General features: G+C 40.1%; 1 protein-coding gene across 1 annotated transcript; it reads left to right on the plus strand.

Annotated features, from left to right (window-relative positions):
- Positions 1 to 3,495: 3,495 nt before the first annotated feature.
- Positions 3,496 to 21,850, plus strand: Vldlr (very low density lipoprotein receptor). Its single transcript, XM_013018473.1, has 17 exons — positions 3,496 to 3,610; positions 6,337 to 6,459; positions 7,780 to 7,902; positions 9,571 to 9,942; positions 10,027 to 10,149; positions 10,255 to 10,377; positions 10,815 to 10,934; positions 11,046 to 11,171; positions 11,652 to 11,823; positions 12,371 to 12,589; positions 13,524 to 13,642; positions 14,450 to 14,589; positions 14,897 to 15,038; positions 16,994 to 17,140; positions 18,482 to 18,562; positions 19,315 to 19,484; positions 21,199 to 21,850. Exons 3-17 carry the CDS (start codon positions 7,782 to 7,784, stop codon positions 21,232 to 21,234), a joined length of 2,211 nt encoding a protein of 736 aa, XP_012873927.1. The 5' UTR covers positions 3,496 to 3,610; positions 6,337 to 6,459; positions 7,780 to 7,781; the 3' UTR covers positions 21,235 to 21,850.
- Positions 21,851 to 22,658: the final 808 nt, after the last annotated feature.

Here is a 22,658-nt window from a genome sequence, read left to right on the forward strand (position 1 = left end):
TGTAGATTTCACTATCAATTTTTTTTTATCACATTTAGATCCGACCTTTGGTAACTAAAACCCTTCAAAACTTTTAACTCTCTTTGACCTTCACTGTATCCTAATTGCAACCTTACTTTCCAAGTCTATTTGCATCTCTGGTCTCTGATTGCAATGTGTTCTTCTCCTACTTTTTCAAATAAAGTACTCAGAATAGACTCTTCCTACACCCACAGTCCTCAGAGGTGGTAGGGATCTAGAGCTACAACTAGCAGCCATTAGAGAAGGCTGAGAGTATTCTGAGTAAATGAAAGCCATGATGGTTGGAGAAGGAGGCAGCCAGGTACTTCACTGGCTTAGCAGTATAAAAATAACCCTTAAGGGAGACTCCCTGTCAACAGTTTCTCTCCTCCTCCTGTTCCCTTTTGTAACTCTCTAGTACCTTATAGCCAATAAAATATTTGTAGAATGAATACATATGATAAAATAATGGTAGGAACTGTCATTAAATCATATCGCTCTGTAGCTGGGTCATAGCTTGCTAGACTCTAGAGGAGGGTGTATATAGTATTAAAGGCCTTGTACCTTTACCATAGGAAGGTAACACCACCCATGTAATCCTTTTGACTTGAATCAACTTTTAATCCCCCTGAGTATCAGCTACTAAGCATAGCATTTCCCCTGAAAGCAGGGAGACATTGATAACAGAGACCAGCTACAGCATTGTGCACATAACACAAGCGTCCCAGGCTGTGATGTCTCTGTTGTATCTGTTCTTCTACCAGCATGCCCCAGCTGTGAGTACTGAGAGGCAGCAAGAAATCTAAAGCCTTCTGCTGCCCCCCCCAGGCATCTGCATGCGCTGTATGATTCCTCTGGTTTTCTTGCCTTTTTTTCCAAAACAATTAATTTTATCGTTACTATTAATGTGTTGTGCAAAGGGGCTACCATTTCATAAGTCAGGCAATGAGAACATGTCCTTTCCTGGATCATGTCACCCCTTTCTTTACTTTCCCCCCCGTTTCTCCCTCCCATCTCTGCCTACAAGTTACATAGGTCATTTCCCACATCATGTATAATGAATAGTGTGATTGCATTTGTTCACCCTTCTTCCCTCTCTTTCCTCAAGTTTTCTTCAGTGTTGGCTTTCAACACTGAAAACAATCATGTGCTGCAGAAGCACAGGACTGCGAATCATAGGAAATACCTATACACTAGCTCCCCTGTACTAGACAAAAGGCTGAGTGCCCTCCTTTGAGTCTTAGTTTGCATTGCTTTGAGTTTAATATCCAGATGCTGAGCCCAGAAGAACTGAGCTCAGAGAAGCAGGAAATAGGTCTGTGGCTATACTTCAATTTTCTGTTCCTCATTCCCAAATTAGAAGCCAGATCCCTTTGTTTCCTAACCATACTTGCACCTGCTCTCATCTCATAAACACGTATTTTTCCACTGAGGCCCCAATAGCTAAGACAAGGACCCTCTATTTCTATGAAACCATTATTTCCACCCTCTCCTTGCTGCCCTTCTAAATCTTACTTTGCCCATGATAGGAACAGCACTCATGGAAAAAAAAAAGTACAGATGTGGGCAAGAAATGCAATGAAAGAATTAGGATTTGGCTGTATTATTTGATAGATGACTTAAACAAGAGTGAGATCAGAGACAATTGTGATACCCTATGTCTCTGGGCAATCTAAATTCCTGTCAATCTTGGCTTGGTTCTCTTCTCCAAAGGTGGCCGTTCCTGCCACCATATGCAGTTCTCAGGTATGAAACAGGAATTGAGGAATGGGAAGGAAGTTTTCCATCTCCTTAAGCATAGAATCATGCATTGCTCAATAATGGAGATATAGTCCGAGAACTATCTTAGATCTATCTTCCTTAGAACTATCTTCCTAGGCTCACATCAGAGCATTGTCTTATATAAACCTAGATGGTCTAGCCTGCTATCTGCCTCTTTGGTATGAGATAGCCTATTTCTCCTAGGCTATAAACCTATGCAGCATGGTAGGCAACTATAATACAACAGTATCTGTTTCTGAACCTATCAGAAGATAGAAAAAAGCATGGTGAAAATATAGTATAAAAAGTAAAAGAGAAGATGCACCTGTACAGAGCCCGGACTCTGAGTGAAGCTTGCAGAAGTGGATGTAGCTCTAGCTAGCTCAGTGAGGAGATGTGAAGGAAGAAGACATTACTGCTCACCATGCCGCATGGTCAACTTTGTGAACACTTGTACACATAGGCTACACTAAATTCATGACAAAGACTTTTTTCTTCAATAATAAACTACCCTTAGTTTACTGTTCTTTTAAAGGTGGTTGTAACTGAACCCAGATCCTTGAGCTTGCTAAGAAGAGGTCCTCCCATGGTGTTGCATCCTCAGCTCTTACTGTAATTTTCTTGCTTTATAAACTGATTCCCGTACCCTTTCTTAACTCCCACTCCATTCTCCTTTAAAAAGAAGTATTTGGTGGGTATGCTATTTTCATACACATATAGATGTATATATACATATGTAAGGTACTTTTGATCATATTAATTCCTATGTCACCTTCTCCCCCTCCACTGGTTCTCCCCAAAGCATGTAGTATTTTTTTTATAATTAAGTAGCATTTTTTTGAAGTCTAGGTTCTGCAGATGAGCACAACATGATATTTTTATCTCTCTGAGCTTAGTTTCTTACACTGAACATGACGATTTCCAGTTCCATCCATTTTCCTGAAGATGATATAAAGTCATGATTCTTTATGGCTGAAAAATACTCCATTGTACATATGTACAACATTTCCTTTGTCCATTCATTTATCATTGGGCATCTAGGCTGACTGGAATCCCTCTGGAAGAACCGAGACTCTTCCTGAGGCAGGTCCTTCCTTTCTTCATTCTTTTCAGAAATAGGGCCTTGACAGTTTGCTTTGTTTCTGTTTTGCAATAATATATTTCCTTACAATCAGATAATGTCCCACAAACACTTCACTATAAACAAGAACTTTCAAATGTTTTAAAAAGTCTGCAAAACCTGCTCACCACTCACTGTGAATTTGTTTTAGAGGTTTTTTCTTTTTCCTTTGCAGTTTTCTTCTCTGTGTCTCTTTTTTAGCTACCTGTCCATGACATTATAGGATCTTTTAGTTCCACTAAAATCTTGTTGGATCACTGTCATATATATGGTCTATCTTGATAAAAGAAATTATCATGTGACACATGACTACATTTCTTAGCAATTGTATGACCATTAGCCAGAATTTTTTTTTTTCATCATGAGTATGCTTCCCTATGAGCGCAACTGGAAACTTAGCATTTAGCTTTAGTATGTGTCTGGCTAAAAACTGTGTTACTGTAAGTCACTATCTGGGCCCATCAGATCCTAATCCATAGAATGCTGTACACCCTGTGGAGTCAGCAGCTGGCCTTCTATGAGGGTCCTTCTTGCATTTGGAGGAATTTGCATGTCTCATTTATCACCCTGCTAGCCTTTGCTTCACTAAATATTCCCTCCTGATCCTAGGGAGAAAAGCCAAATGTGATCCCTCCCAATTCCAGTGCACGAATGGCCGCTGTATTACTCTGCTGTGGAAATGTGATGGGGATGAAGACTGTACAGATGGCAGCGATGAACGGAACTGTGGTAAGTGACCAGTTTCATAGCCTCCCTTGCCACTCATTTGGATTGGTGTGTTTTCTTCAAATATATGCAGAGAGTCTTATTTTCTGCAACTGTGTTGAGAGTCTGTGAATAAACTCCACTCCAAACAATGGCTTTGCCACAGACTACAAAGAATCTATGCCTCTGGGTCCAGGTCTAGAGGAATATAATTGAACGTTTGACGTGGACTCATCAACTTGAATATGGCGAAGAGAGAATAGAGTTCCTTTCAAATGATGGAACTTGTTTTATCTTAGATCAGGCAAACCTATGGTCCAGGGAGCTGAGGAAAGGAACGGGAGGACCAGAAATGGAGGCAGAGAGAAGACTGCATAGAAGTAACCATTTAGAAACATTCTCAAATGAATATGATCTCTGAAAAGAGAGAAAGCTATGGGCTCTATACAATCCCCTAAAGTTTCAGAGAGTGGGTTAGCTCCCTGGCAAAAAAATGCCAAGCTTGCACAGATGAAAGATCAGATAAGGATGCTTTTCTAATTCTCTGCCCACAGTAGTTGCTGATCCTAAAGTATTAGGCAGGGCGGAAGACATTCTTTCCCCCAAAAGAATGGGGATATGGCATTAGACCATTGATCAGTATCTCTCAAAAGATCATTGTGAGAAATGCCTGCGTGTGCAGTCTCCATAATCTCATGTCAAACAGAACAGCTGGGAATTACATGTCAGTATCACACGGAGGTACCATGAATACATGCTGAAGTTCTACTTTTTGATCCCTTTGTTCCATATTCTAAAAATCCCTGAAACAAGGCTGCAGGTAAATGTTGCTGCTCCCACTATTGTTTGCCTTTCAAAAGATGTTATAGGCATCTTCACCATGGAAACTAGAAATCCAGAAGGAAAATAGAAGTTGCAGGTGGAATGGATGATGGCCATCTTGCCATGTGCTAATCTCTTTTCTGTGCACCATTACTAAATAAACATGGTGGCATACATTGTTCTATGCTCATTCTCTAAGCAATACCATGGGTGGTTTTATGACAAAGCGCACAGGTCAGGAGCTCCTTTAGAAGCATTGTAAGTCCATTCTGAAGTCTCAGGAAAAAAATTTTATCTCCAGGCTCAGGGAACAAGACTAATTTTCCTGTGCTACAGGTTTTTATCACATGATTAACATTAATATTTTCATATCCACCACAAGACATTGAGTTCTTTGCTATTTCTGGCTTATCTGTGGAATACAGTTCTCAACAAAGATCTCACTGGAAGGATCTCATCTTTTTGGAATAGTGCCATGAGTGTGATTAGCCCTGGACTTGAACTTTCCCAAGCCATTTCTTCTGAGTCTCATAGTTCTACATAATGCTTAATCTCCTGTTTGGTATTCATTTTCCTTTGCTTGCCTTAAAGTTCAGATCAACTGACTTCAAAGTCAGTCAAGTTATTGGTATAAGTGTCCCTCTTTCCTCTGTTCTACACTGAAGATTGAGTAAAACCTATTGTGGTTTTTTTTTTCATAAGTGGTAATCATTCTCTTCCTGTTCTAGAAGTCTTTCATCTAACTCAGCAGAAAGTAGCTTGGGTTATTAAGGATAATCACTAGTTTTTCCTGAAATAGTTTCCTCATAAATACCCTCTGTTGGCCATGTGGAGGGAGGGTTTGGGACAGGAAAAGAGGTAGATGAACAATACAGTGAATTGAGATTATCTGAGGCGTGAAGAAGTAAATGTACACTTGGCCAGAATTAGATGCTGCCTCTCAGGTAGGAAGAGAGAGGAGATAGAGCATCACTCAGAGAAGCCCTGGATGCTGTTTTGAAATACTCAGTATCAAAGGGAAAAATCACTCGCTCATTTAACACCTCCCAATTTTCCTGTCTAACCTTTTGATATGAAATGGGATTATATATTCTATCAGAGCTCTTTTGTTCAAGTGTGACAATTAGTAAAGGCAACTTGAGTTTCTATTTCACGAGCCACGCATTTCTATTGGTCCAAGTTATATGGAAGTAGTAGCTCTCCCTCCTATTGGCCCATTCAATTTCTCTCTGTTGCTCAAATGTGGTTCAGCTATCCTCTTCAGCCTGCCAGGGAATGCTCAGTGTGGAGAGAGATGGACTGACTCTGTAATCATTTGGCTCTATTTATCTTTGCTCAAACTTGGTTAATAGGACCAGTGTTTACATCATCATGAAATTTTCTTCTACAGACTGTCATACGACTATTTCCCTGCTTCCTCTCATTGCAACTATTGAAGATGATCACAGATTGAATTAAATGTGCACAACTAACCCTGTAGATGTTTTTTTGTTTTTTGTGTTTTTTTTGGGTCCCGTCATGGGGCCTGAACTCTAGGCCTGGGCACTGTCCCTCAGCTCTTCAGCTCAAGGCTAGTGCTCTACCACTTGAGTCACAGCACCACTTCTGGCTTTTTTTTCTTTTTTGCTTATGTGGTGCTGAGGAATCGAACCCAGGGCCTCAGGCATGCAAGGCAAGCGCTCTACCATTGAGCCACCTTCCCAGCCCCCCCTGTAGATGTTTCTTGACTTGAGTTTCCTCTAAGTCTCTCCAGTGAATATTTTCTCCAGGGATCGGGGGAGGGAGTCTTTTTTCCAGAGTTCCTAAGGATGTCAACAGTTGAGAGTCAATTGATACAGCTTCATACATAGAAATAAAAACACACAAGATGAAAAGTGAGATCTGGGGGAAATGACTTCATCTTTAACCCTGTGAATCAACTTTTGTAGTAAAGAAGACGTGTGCGGAGTCTGACTTCGTTTGCAACAATGGGCAATGTGTTCCGAATCGATGGCAGTGTGATGGTGATCCTGACTGTGAAGATGGTTCTGATGAAAGCCCAGAACAGTGCCGTGAGTGTGATTTGTTATGGGCTTGAACTTGTCCAAGCCACTTCTGAGTCTCATACGTTCTATGTAATGCTTAATCTCCTGTTTAGTATTCATTTTCCTTTGCCTGCCTTAAAGTTCAGATCAGCTGACTTCAAGGTCAGTCAAGTTATAAACAGTCAATCAATCTCCTTTAAAGAAAGTTCTCCCTGTTCGAACAAGACTGACATTCTCTTGGGTAGCTTTACCATTGAACACGTTAAGGTGGAAGCCAGCAGATTTGATTACGAACTCCTTGACTAGGTGCATAGATCTCAAATGTTTTCTAATGACTGTGAGCAGATGGCTTTCTAGTCCTGGAGGTTAAGTCAAGATGCAAGGGCTCTCATTGACCAAGCAGAGGCTTTTAGATGTACAGCTTTTCATAGTAGGAACAAAGAGGACTATTACTTAAAGAGTAAGGTGACTAGTAATAGAGTAGTTTGTGATTTTAAAAAAATAAACATATAATCTACATTCACCAGTGCAGGAATCCTAAATAAGAGAAACTAAATAGGTATGTGAATGTTCATCTCTGAACCTAGGCTGGTTTGCAGGTGTAAAAGGTTTTGAGACCATATAGGGTAATGATTTGGGATCATTTGAATGTCAGGTGAAGAAAGTCTGAGAATTCATTATAAGGCAGTAGAGGGCTGCTGAAGCTGAAAAAGGAGGACTAACTTGAGCTTTATTTTTAAGAAAAATCGAGCAGGAACTCTCCATTTTCTAGTCAAGAAGTGAGTAGAATAATTATGGTACTAGTTAAAATAGATCAAAAGCTTGCGTGTTATTGACAGATTTTATGAAGATCCAGCCCCAAGGTTTAGTGGAGGAGGACCTGAGAAACTCAAGAGTTAGTGCATACTCCTGCTTTACAAGATGCAGAGTTCTTCAAGGAGGTCTGAGAAGAAGGTCTGGGAAGGAACCTGGGTGATGGAAGGTTTCATAGGGTGTTAGCCCATCTGAAATTTAATGAAGTCAGGATCAGGTGGCGATGTTTGGTGTAGCAGCAGGCTGGCCCAAACCATGCCAAGTAAAACAAAAGCCAGAAGCAAGTATGCCATGAAAACCTTGAAGGAGTGACATGGCCAGAGTTGTCAGGTGCACTGCCAGGTGGCATTGATTGGCATGGCTTCTAAGGAATGGACCTGGCCCAGGATCCACCCAGGCTCCCACTAATCAATCTACCCAGTGTGCCAAGCCACTGAGTTCCAGATGTCACACTTCCAGGCAGCCCAGGAGCAGCAGCAGCAACTTTGCACTGATCAGTTTTGAGGCTCTTTTGAGATTGTATATCATCAACAGATATGAGAACATGCCGCATAAATGAAATCAGCTGTGGCGCCCGTTCTACTCAGTGTATCCCAGTGTCCTGGAGATGTGATGGTGAAAATGATTGTGACAGTGGAGAAGATGAAGAAAACTGTGGTAAGAAGATCAGTGTGGAGTGGCATATCCCAAAGACCCCTTTCCTCAAAGAAGGGTGGGCTAGGGAAACAACCTTACGCATGAAGATGCAGTTATATTGACTCACTCTTTCAGTGAATTCACTGTCTGCTCCATACTTGTTCTTCCTAACTGCCCTAAACCTCTTAAAGACTCTGAAGTGGTAATTGACCATCGCTTGATGTTTCCTCTAGGCATATAGAAATAAGAAGGTAAGTTATTCAGGGCAGTTAATTTTAGCAGTAGCTCAGTGAAGCAGCAATTGTGTGAGCTATTGTCTCTGTTATGACAGTAATTCATGAGCCTTTCTCATTTTTGCTCAATAAAACTAGAAAGTGATTAGGGCCAGCAAACACATTTCTGGGTCTTAACTAGATTTGCTTATTAGAATAAATTACTTGAGAATTATACATTTCTTATCCTCAAGCTAGTTTCTATTACACCCTTTCTAAAAGTTAAACCAGCATAGAAGCATGAATTAACATGTTCCTAGCAAATGCTTAAAGAAAAACCTACCCAACCTCTATCTCCTGTTGCGTTCCTATCTCTGAAAGCTAGCTCTGTTTCCTAGTCTTTCATGTTTTTGTTCTTGGAAAATCTGCAATAAAACCTTCCATGTTAAAAGTGAGGCCCTGGGAAAATCTCTAGGCTGAACAAACATTGGTTTGAGTGTTCTTTCAAGCTACCGCCCTTTTTATAGGTCCTCTAAAACCACCAGCTCCCAAGCCTGACAAGCCTGGCCTCATACTGCAATAGTGTTCAAGAAAACTCAGGACCTTTACAATTGAAATGCCAGTCTTACGTGTAGAAGTCGCCTCCTGAGGTCAATACCACTGCACCTAGTCCAATGAGTTTGCATGTTCAATATCAGATTTGAACTGTATGTGTTGGTAAGCTCTGGAGCTGCCAAGCATTTCCCTCATCAATCTACATTTTGCTTCCCAAGAGAGTCGTGGTCTCCCTTCCAATTACTGCCAAATTCTGACTTTAATATGTTTGGCAGGAATTTAAGTCAAAGTACAAACTGGCTAATGTTGATGAGTGCTTATCTTATTAGCATACCTGCTGACTAGATTGTGATTCTTGTCCTCGCTGTGAATCTTTACGATTTTAAAATGGTTTCAAACTTGTTCTTCTTGATCCTCACTTAAAGGATCAAAAAAGAAGGAATCATGTATTGTGGTATATGGTTTTCTTCTTTTGTGTGCTAGCGTTTTAATGCTTATTACAGTGCATTGTCTGTATGCCTAATGCATGATATTCTCAGATAGTGAGTGATGCGCCTTCAGATAAACTATGTTGACTTATGTACACAACTCTGTTTCTGCTTTCTGAAAATCCATCCCTTAGAAAAGTTTAAGTTATTGATCACTGTCCCATTAGGTGCCAATTATAGTTTTCTCAAATTATTTTCTCATCTTCAACTATTATCTGTGTTTGTATTCATAGCACAGCTGTAATTTTCTTTTACACAGCGAGATTATTTCTTCATATTTCAGGAAGAGCTTTGGATATCACACCACTATAGCTTTCGAATTAACCTAGGCCGAAGGTCAATATATTCAACTTGAGGACAAGAATCTGTAAGAGAAAACAAACAACTGACTCGATGCTGACATACATTCAGTAGGGTGTCTTCTCTCTCAATAGGCAACATCACGTGTAACCCTCTGGAGTTCACTTGCTCCAGCGGCCGCTGCATCTCCAAGAACTTCGTGTGCAATGGCCAGGATGACTGCAATGATGGCAGCGACGAGTTCGACTGTGCCCCCCCGACCTGCGGTGCCCACGAGTTCCAGTGCAGTACTTCCTCCTGCATCCCCATCAGCTGGGTATGTGACGATGATGCGGACTGCTCAGACCAGTCAGATGAGTCCCTGGAGCAGTGTGGCCGCCAGCCCGTGATACACACCAAGTGCCCAGCCAGCGAAATCCAGTGTGGCTCTGGCGAGTGTATCCACAAGAAGTGGCGATGTGATGGGGACCCGGACTGCAAGGATGGTAGCGATGAGGTCAACTGCCGTAAGTAACTTCCCAGTTCCCTCACGCAGACCCACTGCAGACCATGCGACTGGCTTCACCCCATGGTACTTCCTCCCTTCATAGCTTCCCGAACCTGCCGGCCGGATCAATTTGAATGCGAGGATGGTAGCTGCATCCATGGGAGCAGACAGTGTAATGGCATCCGAGATTGCGTCGATGGTTCTGATGAAGTCAACTGCAAAAATGGTGAGCATCTTTCTGCATTGGTTCAGACAAGAGAACTGGCTCTGAGCAGACCCACTAATAGAACCTCTTTTTTTGTTGTTGTTGTTTTTTTAATGTTTCTGTTAGTCAATCAGTGCTTGGGCCCTGGAAAGTTCAAATGCAGAAGTGGGGAATGTATAGATATCCTCAAAGTATGTAACCAGGAGCAAGACTGCAGAGACTGGAGTGATGAGCCCCTCAAAGAATGTCGTAAGTGGAGGGGATTCTCGAGGACAGAGCTGGGAAGTTTAATTCACCATAGCTAAAGCTGTTTGGACCCTCCTTGATGCCCGGTTAAACACAGAATGAATTAAAATTGCATTGTTGGGCTTGAGAATAAAATTTTATGGCTCAGATCTCCAGGCAGTGACAAACAATTTCATAATTCAGCCTCCTTAAAGATAATTGATTAGCAAGAGAGCCACTTGACTAAATACTGCATCACTAACCCGGGACTTGCCAAGGAGATAGGGTTTGCTATTCTCCTCATCTGCCCAGATATCCACACCTATAAAAGGAATGACTTTAAAAGTCATGGGTTTGACAAGGCCAACCAGATAACACAAATTTAATTTAAATGTGCATAACACAAATAGAAATTGGGAATAAGCTGTCAAGTGATTTTCGCCTCATTTTTTTAATTCCAGACGTCAATGAATGCTCAATAAATAACGGTGGATGCTCTCATATCTGCAAAGACCTAGTTATAGGCTATGAATGCGACTGCGCAGCTGGGTTTGAACTGATAGATAGGAAAACCTGTGGAGGTGAGTGGCAGAAGAGAACCTGGCCTCTGGGGGAATTTGTTTTTAGGAAAGGGCAGTATACATCTAGTAAGGTCTAGGAATCGGCAAGACTAATTCTAATTTCCCTCCTAGATATTGACGAATGCCAAAATCCAGGAATCTGCAGCCAAATTTGTATCAACTTAAAAGGCGGTTACAAGTGTGAATGTAGTCGTGGCTATCAAATGGATCTTGCCACTGGCGTGTGCAAAGCAGTAGGTAAATGGACTTGGACTGGTGTTGCTCTGGTACCTTTATGAGTAAGTGCTTATAAAAGGTACAGCCAGTAATTGCAACAGTCAAAGTAAATAGAAAATTAAGCAGAACTCAAGAGCAATGCTACTAAACTCCTAGCACCATAAGGACTGATAGAGTAGATCATCTTCCAAAACATCTGCTTTGGTCATTCCTTTTGCATACTTACTAGATTTGAATGCTTACTAAGTTTGCTTACTTTCCGCTTCTGAAACTGAGTGCAATTCAGATAAGTCACTTGTTCATCAGCCAGCTTACTTTGGAATGCTGTAACCCCAGGATTGCCTTTCTAAACAGTGACAAGCACTTGCAGCTCTCAGGAGCAAGAACTCCTGGCCAGATTCTACTGAGACAGTCAACAGTGCCTTTACTTTGTTAGTGCTCCTCTATGGAGAGGTGACTTCATTAGAGCAAAACTAAGCCTACCTGACTCATGTCTTGCAGGTAAAGAGCCAAGTCTGATCTTCACCAATCGAAGAGATATCAGGAAGATTGGCTTAGAAAGGAAAGAGTATATCCAACTAGTTGAACAGCTACGGAACACTGTGGCTCTTGATGCTGACATTGCTGCACAGAAACTATTCTGGGCTGATCTAAGTCAAAAGGCCATCTTCAGGTAACTTTTGGTTCCATTTCTGGTACTGCCCCTTGGCCTGGGGAAAGGGTTGGAGGTTTTTCTCCTGCCTCTGCCTCCAAGCTAGCATCTCATTAGCTGTGAGTATTAAAGCTGATGTTGATTCTTTAGCTATTAAATTACTGTTAGTTGCTAATTAAAAATTAACTGCTGTCTTTGAAGTCAAAGATGGTTACAACTATAAGATGGTAGCAGATGACATCTTTAATTCCTCCTAATTTCTCTCCTTTCTGTACAGTTAATTGGAAACTATTTGTCGTCATTACATATAAAAATAGTAGTGTTTGTCAATGGTTTCACTTAGAACTTGGCTGGGCTGGTAGACACAATCCATATCAATAGCTAGATAACCTGTAGTCCTAATTTAGCATCAGTGAGCAGCCATGGTTGGATTATTTGAGTGGTGAACTACGGTGTGAGGAGAGTCCTTCCTCCATAAAGTCCTTGACCATTTGATAAGCAGCAAGTCCATTCTCTGGGTTCTCACAGTGACAAACTCCTAAATTTCTTGTGACCTATTCTGTTTCAGTGCCTCAATTGATGACAAGGTTGGTAGACATGTTAAAATGATCGACAATGTCTATAATCCTGCAGCCATTGCTGTTGATTGGGTGTACAAGACCATCTACTGGACTGATGCAGCTTCTAAGACTATTTCAGTTGCTACCCTAGATGGAACCAAGAGGAAGTACCTGTTTAACTCTGACTTGAGAGAGCCCGCCTCCATAGCTGTGGACCCGCTGTCTGGGTTTGTTTTCTATCAACTTAGCTTTTTGGATGCTATCTGCATGGGTTAGGGCTTTCCTCACAGAATCATCTGGTACCAGATGTCAGTAGTGTGATGTTGGAGCAACCTTTGAATGGCTCCCTATGAATCATAGGCTCTCCCTGTCTGCTTCCTGCATGTCAGACTGTTCGTTGTCCCGGATGAAATATTATTCTGGTTTCATATATCACATATGCCCAAAGCTGTATCTGAACAGTTTCTGTGCAAATGATTTGTCTTTTGCGGCTGTTGTTCTGAACACTGCTGGGTTGACTACCTCTGGACACTCAAATCTAAATACTAAAATAAAATGAAAGAATGTTGGTAATCACCTTGGCTCAAGTTTCCATCTAACAGTGAAAGTTGTCTGAAAGTTTAATTGAAATAAAGAGAGCTCTCTAGAAATACTTCACTAGGAGATTTCTCTAAATTGCCAGCAAAGTAGTGTGGGTAGCTTATGAAGATGACTCTAACTGTAGCAATCATAGTTGTCACCCACCAATTACCCTTAGAATATAATTAACCAACCCCTCCTATCAAATTTAAAGGATATTCTTCTTTCACTCCTCTGAAAGCATTTGCCCCTTTAAGGGAAAAGGCTGAAATTTAAGTGTCAGACTGATATAGATGAACACATCTAATAAAGAGCCTGTATATTCTTTTTTTGGGGGTGCTGAGGAACAAACTCAGCAATTGCTAAACAGGCAATTGACCACTGAGTTATATCTCTACCTTTGTACATTCTAGGTCTTAATTTTATTTACCCAGAAGGTAGTTCTCACCCTTAAGCATCACCGTATTTACCTCTAGAACATCAAAGTCGAGTTTTTCCATTCGTTCGTTAAACTTTGGTTTCAAGCAACAACTTTATTCCTTCTAAACCACTCAGGTATATTTCCAATTTCATTCTTCCCAGCTTTGTTTACTGGTCAGACTGGGGTGAACCAGCTAAAATAGAAAAAGCAGGGATGAATGGATTTGATAGACGTCCACTGGTAACCTTGGATATCCAATGGCCTAATGGAATTACACTTGGTATGTATGTTCTTCATCCTTGTCCATTGATCCAACTGTTTTCCTCATGTTTTATTATCTCCATAGCAAATTCTTCTGATTCCTTCTACAGCAAGGACTTAGATGAAAGTAACGAAACAACATAGTGAAATGGTGGCATTAACAAATCACATGAGTTTGTTGTCTCTTTGGCCAACTTTGTGTCATGAACACAGAGAATATTTTGGGCCTTGGGGATTTTCGTATAGAATATTCCTAGCATAGATTCCTTAACATCTCATAAATTATAGGCTTGTGAGAGATTGTTTGGGTTTTTTTGTTGTTTGTTTGTCTTACCCAGGTGCAACAACAAAATGGCCCCCGAATCTAACACTTGCTATAAAATGGAGCATATCTTAAAACAGTTACTTTGAGAATGTTAGAAACACCATTAGTCCTCAAAAATAAAATATAGATATATATTCTGTATGCTGCTTCACAAGTTTTATGGAATCCTTATTAGGAACCCTGCTAGAGAAGGAGAAACAAGTATGAAACATTAAGTTGGAGAGATATTGTTTATTTATTTAAAATTATTTTGATTAGCAACAATTAGTTGTAGAAAGGAGGTTTATTTTAACATGTGCATTTATGCACTCTGATCACAGACACATCCTCTGTCATTCTTCCTTATCCCTACTCCTCCTTCCCATATATATGTCCCAGGATGGCATAGATTGTTCTGTCTTTACCTCCAAACTGATTTCCATAGTGGAGTCTGCAGATAGTTTAAATGTCAGTCAGAGCAATAATGACTCATCATATAATGTCAATTCTTTTTCTGCCTAGATCTTATAAAAAGCCGCCTTTATTGGCTTGATTCCAAGTTGCACATGCTATCCAGTGTGGACTTGAATGGCCAAGATCGGAGGATAGTACTAAAATCTCTGGAGTTTCTGGCTCATCCTCTTGCATTAACAATATTTGAGGTAAGATGTGCTTCACAACTGTCTACTGGGGAGTTACTGTGTGGAGAAAGAATGGGTATGGATGCAGAAAGGAAGGACAGAAAAGACAACTGGAAAAATGGCTTTTACCAAAATCCTGGTCCAAAATAGATACAAATTTCTTAAAATACTTCAAGAAACCGGAACATGCTTCACTTACAGTGTCATGTCTAATTCCCTGAGCAGCATTTAGTAATTAAGTCCATTAAATGACCAGCAAATAATGATGACTTTAGACACTGACTTGTTTTAATTTTGGCGGTACATGCTAATTGTCACTCTATTTTAGGATCGTGTCTACTGGATAGATGGGGAAAATGAAGCTGTGTATGGCGCCAATAAATTCACTGGATCCGAACTGGCTACTCTAGTCAACAATCTCAATGATGCACAAGACATCATTGTTTATCATGAACTTGTACAACCATCAGGTAGCATCAAGAAGCTGACTTTAATAGCCCTTTTTTTTTTCAGTCATGGGGCTTGAACTCAGGACCTGGGCACTCTCCCTAAGTATTTCTTGCTCAAGTCTAGCACTTTACCACTTTGAGCCACAGAGCTACTTCTGGCTTTCTGGTGGTTAATTGGAGATAAAAGTCTCACAGACTTTCCTGTTCAGGCTGGCTTGAACCATGGTTCTTAGATCTCAGCCCCCTGAGTAGCTAGGATTATAGGCGTGAGCCACTAGTGCCCAACCAAATAGCCAGATTTAGAGGCAGCAGCATGACTCAGAATCTGCCAGGTGTCAGTAGCTTTTTAGCTATTCAGCTTTCTTTAGGATGGAACTTTTGCCCTCTTGAACCTACTCCAAATATTTCACCATTGAAGCTTGGTTTTTTCATTTCTGCTGCTTTAGCAAAATGGCATCAGAACATCAAATCTTAACTTCCTTTCAACTGTCACTGTCAGAGCTTTTATTTCTATTTCTTCCAGTATCTCTGGCCCTCAGTTCTTCTTGCTAAGCCTGTTACATCGGTTTCCATAGTAGCTTTAGTGCCACAAATATTCCCTACAATTAGTTTTCTAGGGTTGACATAGCAAAGGGCCATGACATGTGTGCCTTAAACAACAGAGATTTATTGTCTCACAATTCTGGAGGCGAAGAGTACAAAATCAAGGTTGGCAAGGTTGGTTCCTTCTGAGGACCATGAAATAAGAATCTGTCCCAGCCTTCTCCTTGGCTTGTAGAGAGCCACCTTCTCATCTTTTTCTTGTCTCTGTTTGCAACTTCTGTCTCTCTCTCTTTGTCTCTATTTGTCCCTCTCTGTTTCTATCTATCTATCTATCTATCTATCTATCTATCTATCTATCTATCTATCTATCTATCTATCTATCTATCTATCTATCTTATCTATCTGTCTGTCTGTCTGTCTATCTCATATCTCTATCTGTCTATATAGCCAAAGATATAGATGTGAATAGACTTGTGTTCACATTTCCTCTTCTAAGAATACCAATCGTTTGGATTAGGGCCTACTTTAATGACTTCATTTTAACTTATCTCTATGAAGACTCCATCTCCAAACAAGATCATTCCCTGAGATATTGGTGTCATTAGCACTTCAGCCAATGAATTTTGTGCACAGTTTAACTCATAATGCTTGCCTTCCTGCATGACGTATCTGGGAGACAGGATTGTGTGACTCTACAAATGCATTTGGTCGTAGTTTATCTTGCTCAATATGCTCATCTGGTTTAACTCCAGGAAATCCTCACCCCTCCGTGTAGTGGAAACCTCTACTATTTCCCAGCAGTAAGCTATGGTAAAGCCAAGAAAGCATGATTGTTCTCCTTCTGAACCATCATTTTGACACTTGGATGAACAGTGAGAGATAGTCCTGGTTCCTCAATTCCCTTCCTCGCCGTCTTCCCTGGCACCTGTCTGTTGAAAACAAATTTCTTTTCTACTTACTTTGAGGTTTTTGTTTTGTTTTTGCTTTTATTCAGAGAAGTATCTTTGAATCTGATATCCTTCCAGCATGCTGCTGGTACCTTAATACCTCTTCTTCATTGATGTTGCTTTCACTTGAAGATCTGACAGAGTAGCCAAGTTTAGGCTCCCTAGAATCAAAAGGCTTTTTATATAAGCCAGACACTGGCGGCTCACGCCTGTAATCCTAGCTACTCTGGAGGCTGAGATCTGAGGATCGCAGTTCAAAGACAGCTCAAGCAGGAAAGTCCATGAAACTCTTATCTCCAATAAACTACTCAGAAAAAGCTGGGAGTGGCTTTGTAGCTCAAGTGGTAGAGCAGTAGCCTTGAGCAAAAGGAGCTCAGGAACAGTGCCCAAGATTAGAGTTCAAGCCCCAGAACCAGGGGTAAAAAAGGTTCCATATATAATCTGCATTAAAATGCCTACTTTAACCAATCTTTTTGTTCTGACTAGGTAAAAATTGGTGTGAAGAAGACATGGAGAATGGAGGATGTGAATACCTCTGCCTGCCAGCACCACAGATTAATGATCACTCTCCAAAATATACCTGTTCCTGTCCCAACGGGTACCATCTAGAAGAAAATGGGAGAGAGTGCCAAAGTAAGACTTGTTTTTTTGCATTCCAACCACAAACAAGACTAATGACAGTCAGTAGAAGATACTAGCTATAAAAAACTAGCCTGAGTTTTAGAAATTCTATTTCAGCTAACTCTGGAAATAGATTTCAGAACATATTGGTGCATTTGGTGCTTGTGGTCGCATGCCAGGTGTTCCTGTCAATACTTCAGAACTGACTTGCAACCCATTTTAACATAGGTGATTAAAGTGTCATTGTGCCTCATACTAATTTATAATTAAGCCCTATAATAGCACTGAGCTAGCCAACTTGCAGGTAATTAAATAAAAGTTAATATTTCCCTCTATTGAGCATAGACTGATTTTATGCTTACAGAAGGCCATGTTTGCAAGAAACATCAAGGCCTTGGTGGGGGAACTCAGCTTTAAATCCATATTTAAACCAAACCTGCATTTGAATCTTCTCTTCTTAGCTTTTTTTTTTAGCTTTTTTTTATTCAGTGGGAAAATAAACTTGCTTCTTGTAAACAAGGAACTCTTCTGGTGAGGCTTTTATTAGCTTAACTCTAGGTCATGACAGACTCGCTCAATTTACAGAGTGCAATTGCCAGCCATCTGGTATGGTGCATAGAACGTCTTGAGAATATTTCTTGTAACTTGTAGGAGAGCCTAGAAAATTGTTGAGAAGGATTAAGTGTGGCTGCACCTTTGGGGTTGCCAAATTTCACATGCTGACTTCTCTGTCTGAACTTTCCTGTGTTTAACTGCAATTTCTTTCCATTTGAAGCATCCAATACCTGGGCAACAGTGGTTTGTCTGCTTCACCTGGTGTTAAAATAACCCTTTGCATGGCTTGTCTGAACTAAACAGCTAGCCATTCAAGAACCTGGGCAATAACCAGGTTCTTGGTTTTTATGATCCAGGTACTACAACTACTGTGGCTTACGGTGAGACTAAAGATACCAACACAACAGAAATTCCAGCAACTAGTGGACTAGTTCCTGGAGGTATTGGTTTCAGTACTGCAAACTTAATCTCCACTAACAGCCACAATTTTATAATGTAAACAATTAATGAAACCTTTAACTACTAGTTCTGCCCTGATTGGTAATTTATATGTAAACCCCACGGGTTTAGATTTTATATCCTACGTTGATCTGATTTACTAAAGTTTCTGTTACAAAACTGGTAGTGAAATGGCTATGAGAGTGTGTCATTCATACACCTGTGGCTCCTGGTATACAATGGTAGGAGGTACTGAAGATTGATATTGGATGCAAAGATGTAAGACTGTCTGCCTGATGAGTAGCTAGTGTTAAGTCTGAGTTGATTCATTCTAAACTGATTCCTTTTATTCCCTCATAGGAATCAACGTAACCACAGCAGTCTCAGAAGTCAGTGTTCCCCCAAAAGGGTCTTCTGCAGCCTGGGCCATCCTGCCTCTGTGTAAGTAAATGCCTCTCACATGTGGATGGACATCAGATGGACATATCTAGTTGATCCATAACCACCTTTCCATCTTACATATTGTCAGAGCATTCGTGACAGCGAATTACATTCACTCCCTCATTTACGTGATACACTAAGCACGGATATTTTCTCTTCAGCAGTTCCCTTACTTAACATGGAAAAAGGCAGTGGTTTATGTGTATTAATTGCAATAGATGCTAAATGCTTTCTCCTTTAGCACTATTAGCCAGACTCAACCCGTTTTTACTAACATGCTTCTGTTCTTTTCCCCCTGGGAAATGAGTGTAGTGTTCCTTGAAGAGGAGAGACACAAATGTTTGCATGTTTTCTACAGGACCTGGAGAGGGTATATGAAAAGTAGTCTGGAATTTTCCAAACCCAGGGACAATGGTTTCTAAGGTCCTTGTCAGACATAGAAATTCTAAAGGCACTTTGTGTTAATGGTGTATGTGACCTAAACTACTGAAGTCTTGGCTTAACACAAAATACCAGGACCACCTATATAGCACTCAACCTAGTGCTGGGATTCAGAATACTATACCTTCCTAAATGGATGTGGCTAGCTAGGTTGGCTTTAATGCAACAATGACAGAGCCAGTGAGTGAGCTAAGCTTCCTTCCGGGTCTATATTCTATCTTCTGTTTTGAGTTGTGGATTCCTAACACGTTACTTTCGTGTATGTTATGTGACTCGACCCCACTCACTCAGTCACTCTCTGGCTTTTCCAGTGCTGTTAGTGATGGCGGCAGTAGGTGGCTACCTGATGTGGCGAAACTGGCAACACAAGAACATGAAAAGCATGAACTTTGACAATCCTGTGTACTTGAAGACAACCGAAGAGGACCTCTCCATAGACATTGGTAGACACAGTGCTTCAGTAGGACACACATACCCAGCAGTAAGTCAGCCTTATGTCTTTATAGACCATGGCAGTGGGGGGAGACTTTTTGATCAGTAACTCAGTCTATACTTATTTGAGCTAGCGAGAGCTATTCGGATCATGGAGTCACCAAACACATTATCAGCTGCCTGGATATTAGATATCTAGCCTGTCAGGACATATGTCAGTCAGTTCATAAGCACTTCACCCACATAAGGATGGCAAGTAGTATTTAACTATCTGAAATAGTGTGGATTGTATAAACAATATATAAATAGCAAGCTATAAACGATTGTAACACAAGTAGCTTCATTTCGAACTGTTAAATCTCTCTCCTACTGGATACCTAAAAGTATTGTATTGGGGAGTCAACTGAAGGTCAATGTTTTTGGTAAGATTTACTTAGCCAAAAGTACTAAGTGCTTTACTTGGAAAAGGACCAAGGCCTACCCAACCCAGTATAATTAGCTTTCCTTTCAACAGGCATTTGTTCTTTATTTGAACTCCAAATCTATATTTGGCCTCCCAGGCTGAAGAAAATCCAAGTTGAGGTTTGGAGTTTTTTTTAACCTTACAAATTCTCTGGTTAAAAGTAGAATGGTGTTAGTTCACGGCACTCCAAAGTTAATGATCCTTAAAGTAGAACAGGTAAAATCAGTCATGGAATTTTCACTGTATCAAGTAAGTCCAGGTTACATATTCCTTATTCAAACTACTTGGGACCAGAAGTATCCCAGATTTTGGATTGGGGGGATTATATGGTATTTGCATATGCATAATGAAGTGTATTGTTCAAGACTAAACACAAATTTATTTATATTCTATGTACATCTTACTCAGAGAGTCTGGAAGTAATTGTATACTATCATTTTAACATGCATTTGTTCTGACTATATCCTAAATGTGGGGTTGAGGTGTGAAAATTTTTACTCATAGTGTCATTTTGTTGATGCTCATACAATTGTGATATTTCAGAATTCAGATTAAGGAGGTGAGCTCCAGTTAAATGCATGAATACTGAAACTTAACAATGTTTTGTATCTGATTTCCCATTTGAACACTTTGGATCTTTGAATAACCTAATCCAACACAAAGTCCATTTTATTTATTTATTTTTAAATTAAATTTTATTGTCAAGGTAATGTATAGAGGGATTACAGTTACATACATCAGGTAGTGAGTACATTTCTTGTCGAACTTGTTACCCCCCTCATTTTTCTCCCACTTTCCTTCCCCCTATCCCTCCCAAGTTGTACAGATCATTTCCAATATAGTGTTTTGTGAGAATCACTGTTGCATTGGTTCACCCTTTGTCCTTTGTCTCACCATTTTGTTTTTCCCCTTCCCTTCCCTAATTCAGATAAACATATAAACAATACCCAGGGTGCCAAAATCAAATACAGTGACAATAGAGAATAACCATAGGGTGAAAAACACAAAAGAAATAAGAAATCACATAGTATACTAAAAAAAAAAAAAAAACCTCTTGTTTCCATGTTTTGGAGTTCTTTTCACGTAGCATCATTTTATATGGTCATATGTACATCTGCTAGGATTATCCTAGACATATACTAATTATTACAACTGAGGAAAACCATGGAACCTATGTTTCTTTGGGTCTGGCTTACTTCACTTAACTTGATGTTTTTCCAAGTGCAAAATCCATTTTAGAGACTAGAGTTGCCAGTAAGCGATCACCCCAACTCATTCTAATTTATTTTCTTTTCCACAGATATCAGTTGTCAGCACAGATGATGATCTAGCTTGACCCCAGAGACAAGTCTTGCCCTTTGAGGTCTAAATCAATAATACCCCAGTTCGGAATGGTAACCGAGCCAGCGCTGAAGTCTTTCTTCCTCCCATTTGGAAGAACGTCAAGATAGATTTGCGTGGATCAAGCTTGTGTACTTGACCGTTTTTTTTTTATATTACTTTTGTAAATATTCTTGTCCGCATTCTACTTCAGCTTTGGATGTGGTTACCAAGAATGTGTAATCCTTGAACTTTTAGACAGTATTGCCACCTCTGGCCAAATATGCACTTTGTCTAGAAAGCCATATCCCAGCAATGAAAATTGTGCTATAATGTACACCACTTGTACATATCTGTATAGGCCCCCTGTAAATACCCCCAGAGAACAATCACTATTCTTAAGCACTTTGAAAATATTTCTATGTAAATTATTGTAAACTTTTTTCAATGGTTGGGACAATGGCAATAGGATAAAACGGGTTACTAAGATAAAATTGCCAAAAAAATTTGTAAACTAATTTTGTACGTATGAATGAAACCCTTAACCTCCGTGGAGGTTTGCAAAGACTGAGTGTTCAAACTACTGTACATTTTTTTTTCAAGTGCTAAAAAAAAAATTAAACCAAGCAGCTGAACCACGGTTTGTGCTTGTTTCTACAAGATAAACTGCCAAGATGAGCTGAGTAAAGTCAAGTGTTCTGACTAAATGTGTCAACTACAGCAAATGATATTGGATAGCTAAGTCTGTAATCAGGATAGTTTCTTTTCCAGCCAAGTACTGAGTAAAGGACGAGGTACCATTTAGCATTTGTTCTACAAATTTGCAAAAGAAGCTGCCTTCATCTTTACCCAGAATTCTTATTGCTTACTATGATTCCTTGTCTCATTTATTTCCTGATCTAGAAATATGTGCTAAGATTTCTATAAATTTTCGTACTTCATACTTATGTCTGTGTTCTGTGATTATACATAGGTCAAAGAAAAGTGCCTTCTCTTTTCTTATTATTACTATTATTATTATTATATTTAAGCAGTTGTACAATAGATTGCTATTTAACAAAGCAGTTTATGAATATTTGCATCTTGATCAATGTCACCTCTTTCAACATTCTCATCCATCCCTCCCAAAATCTCCCAACTCTCCTCATCCATCACGTTTCTTAATTGTGTAGGATATACATTGAATTATTGACTGCATCACTCCTCCATCTCATCTTCATTTGTCTACCCTCTATCCCTTGACAGGACAAGTGCCTTCTAAGGCAGGGGGAAGGGCTTTCCTCTTATAAAATTCTAGACTAACTTAGCAAGAAGGTGAACAATGAGGATTGAAAAATGTAGCCAGGGGTTGATGGCTCACACCTATAATTCTGGATACTCAGGAGGCTGAGGATAACCAGCCTGAGCAGACAAATTCATGAGTCTTAGTTCAAATTAATC

The sequence above is a fragment of the Dipodomys ordii genome, unplaced genomic scaffold (genome assembly GCF_000151885.1).
Source record: "Dipodomys ordii isolate 6190 unplaced genomic scaffold, Dord_2.0 Scaffold40, whole genome shotgun sequence".
NCBI classification, from domain to species: domain Eukaryota; kingdom Metazoa; phylum Chordata; class Mammalia; order Rodentia; family Heteromyidae; genus Dipodomys; species Dipodomys ordii.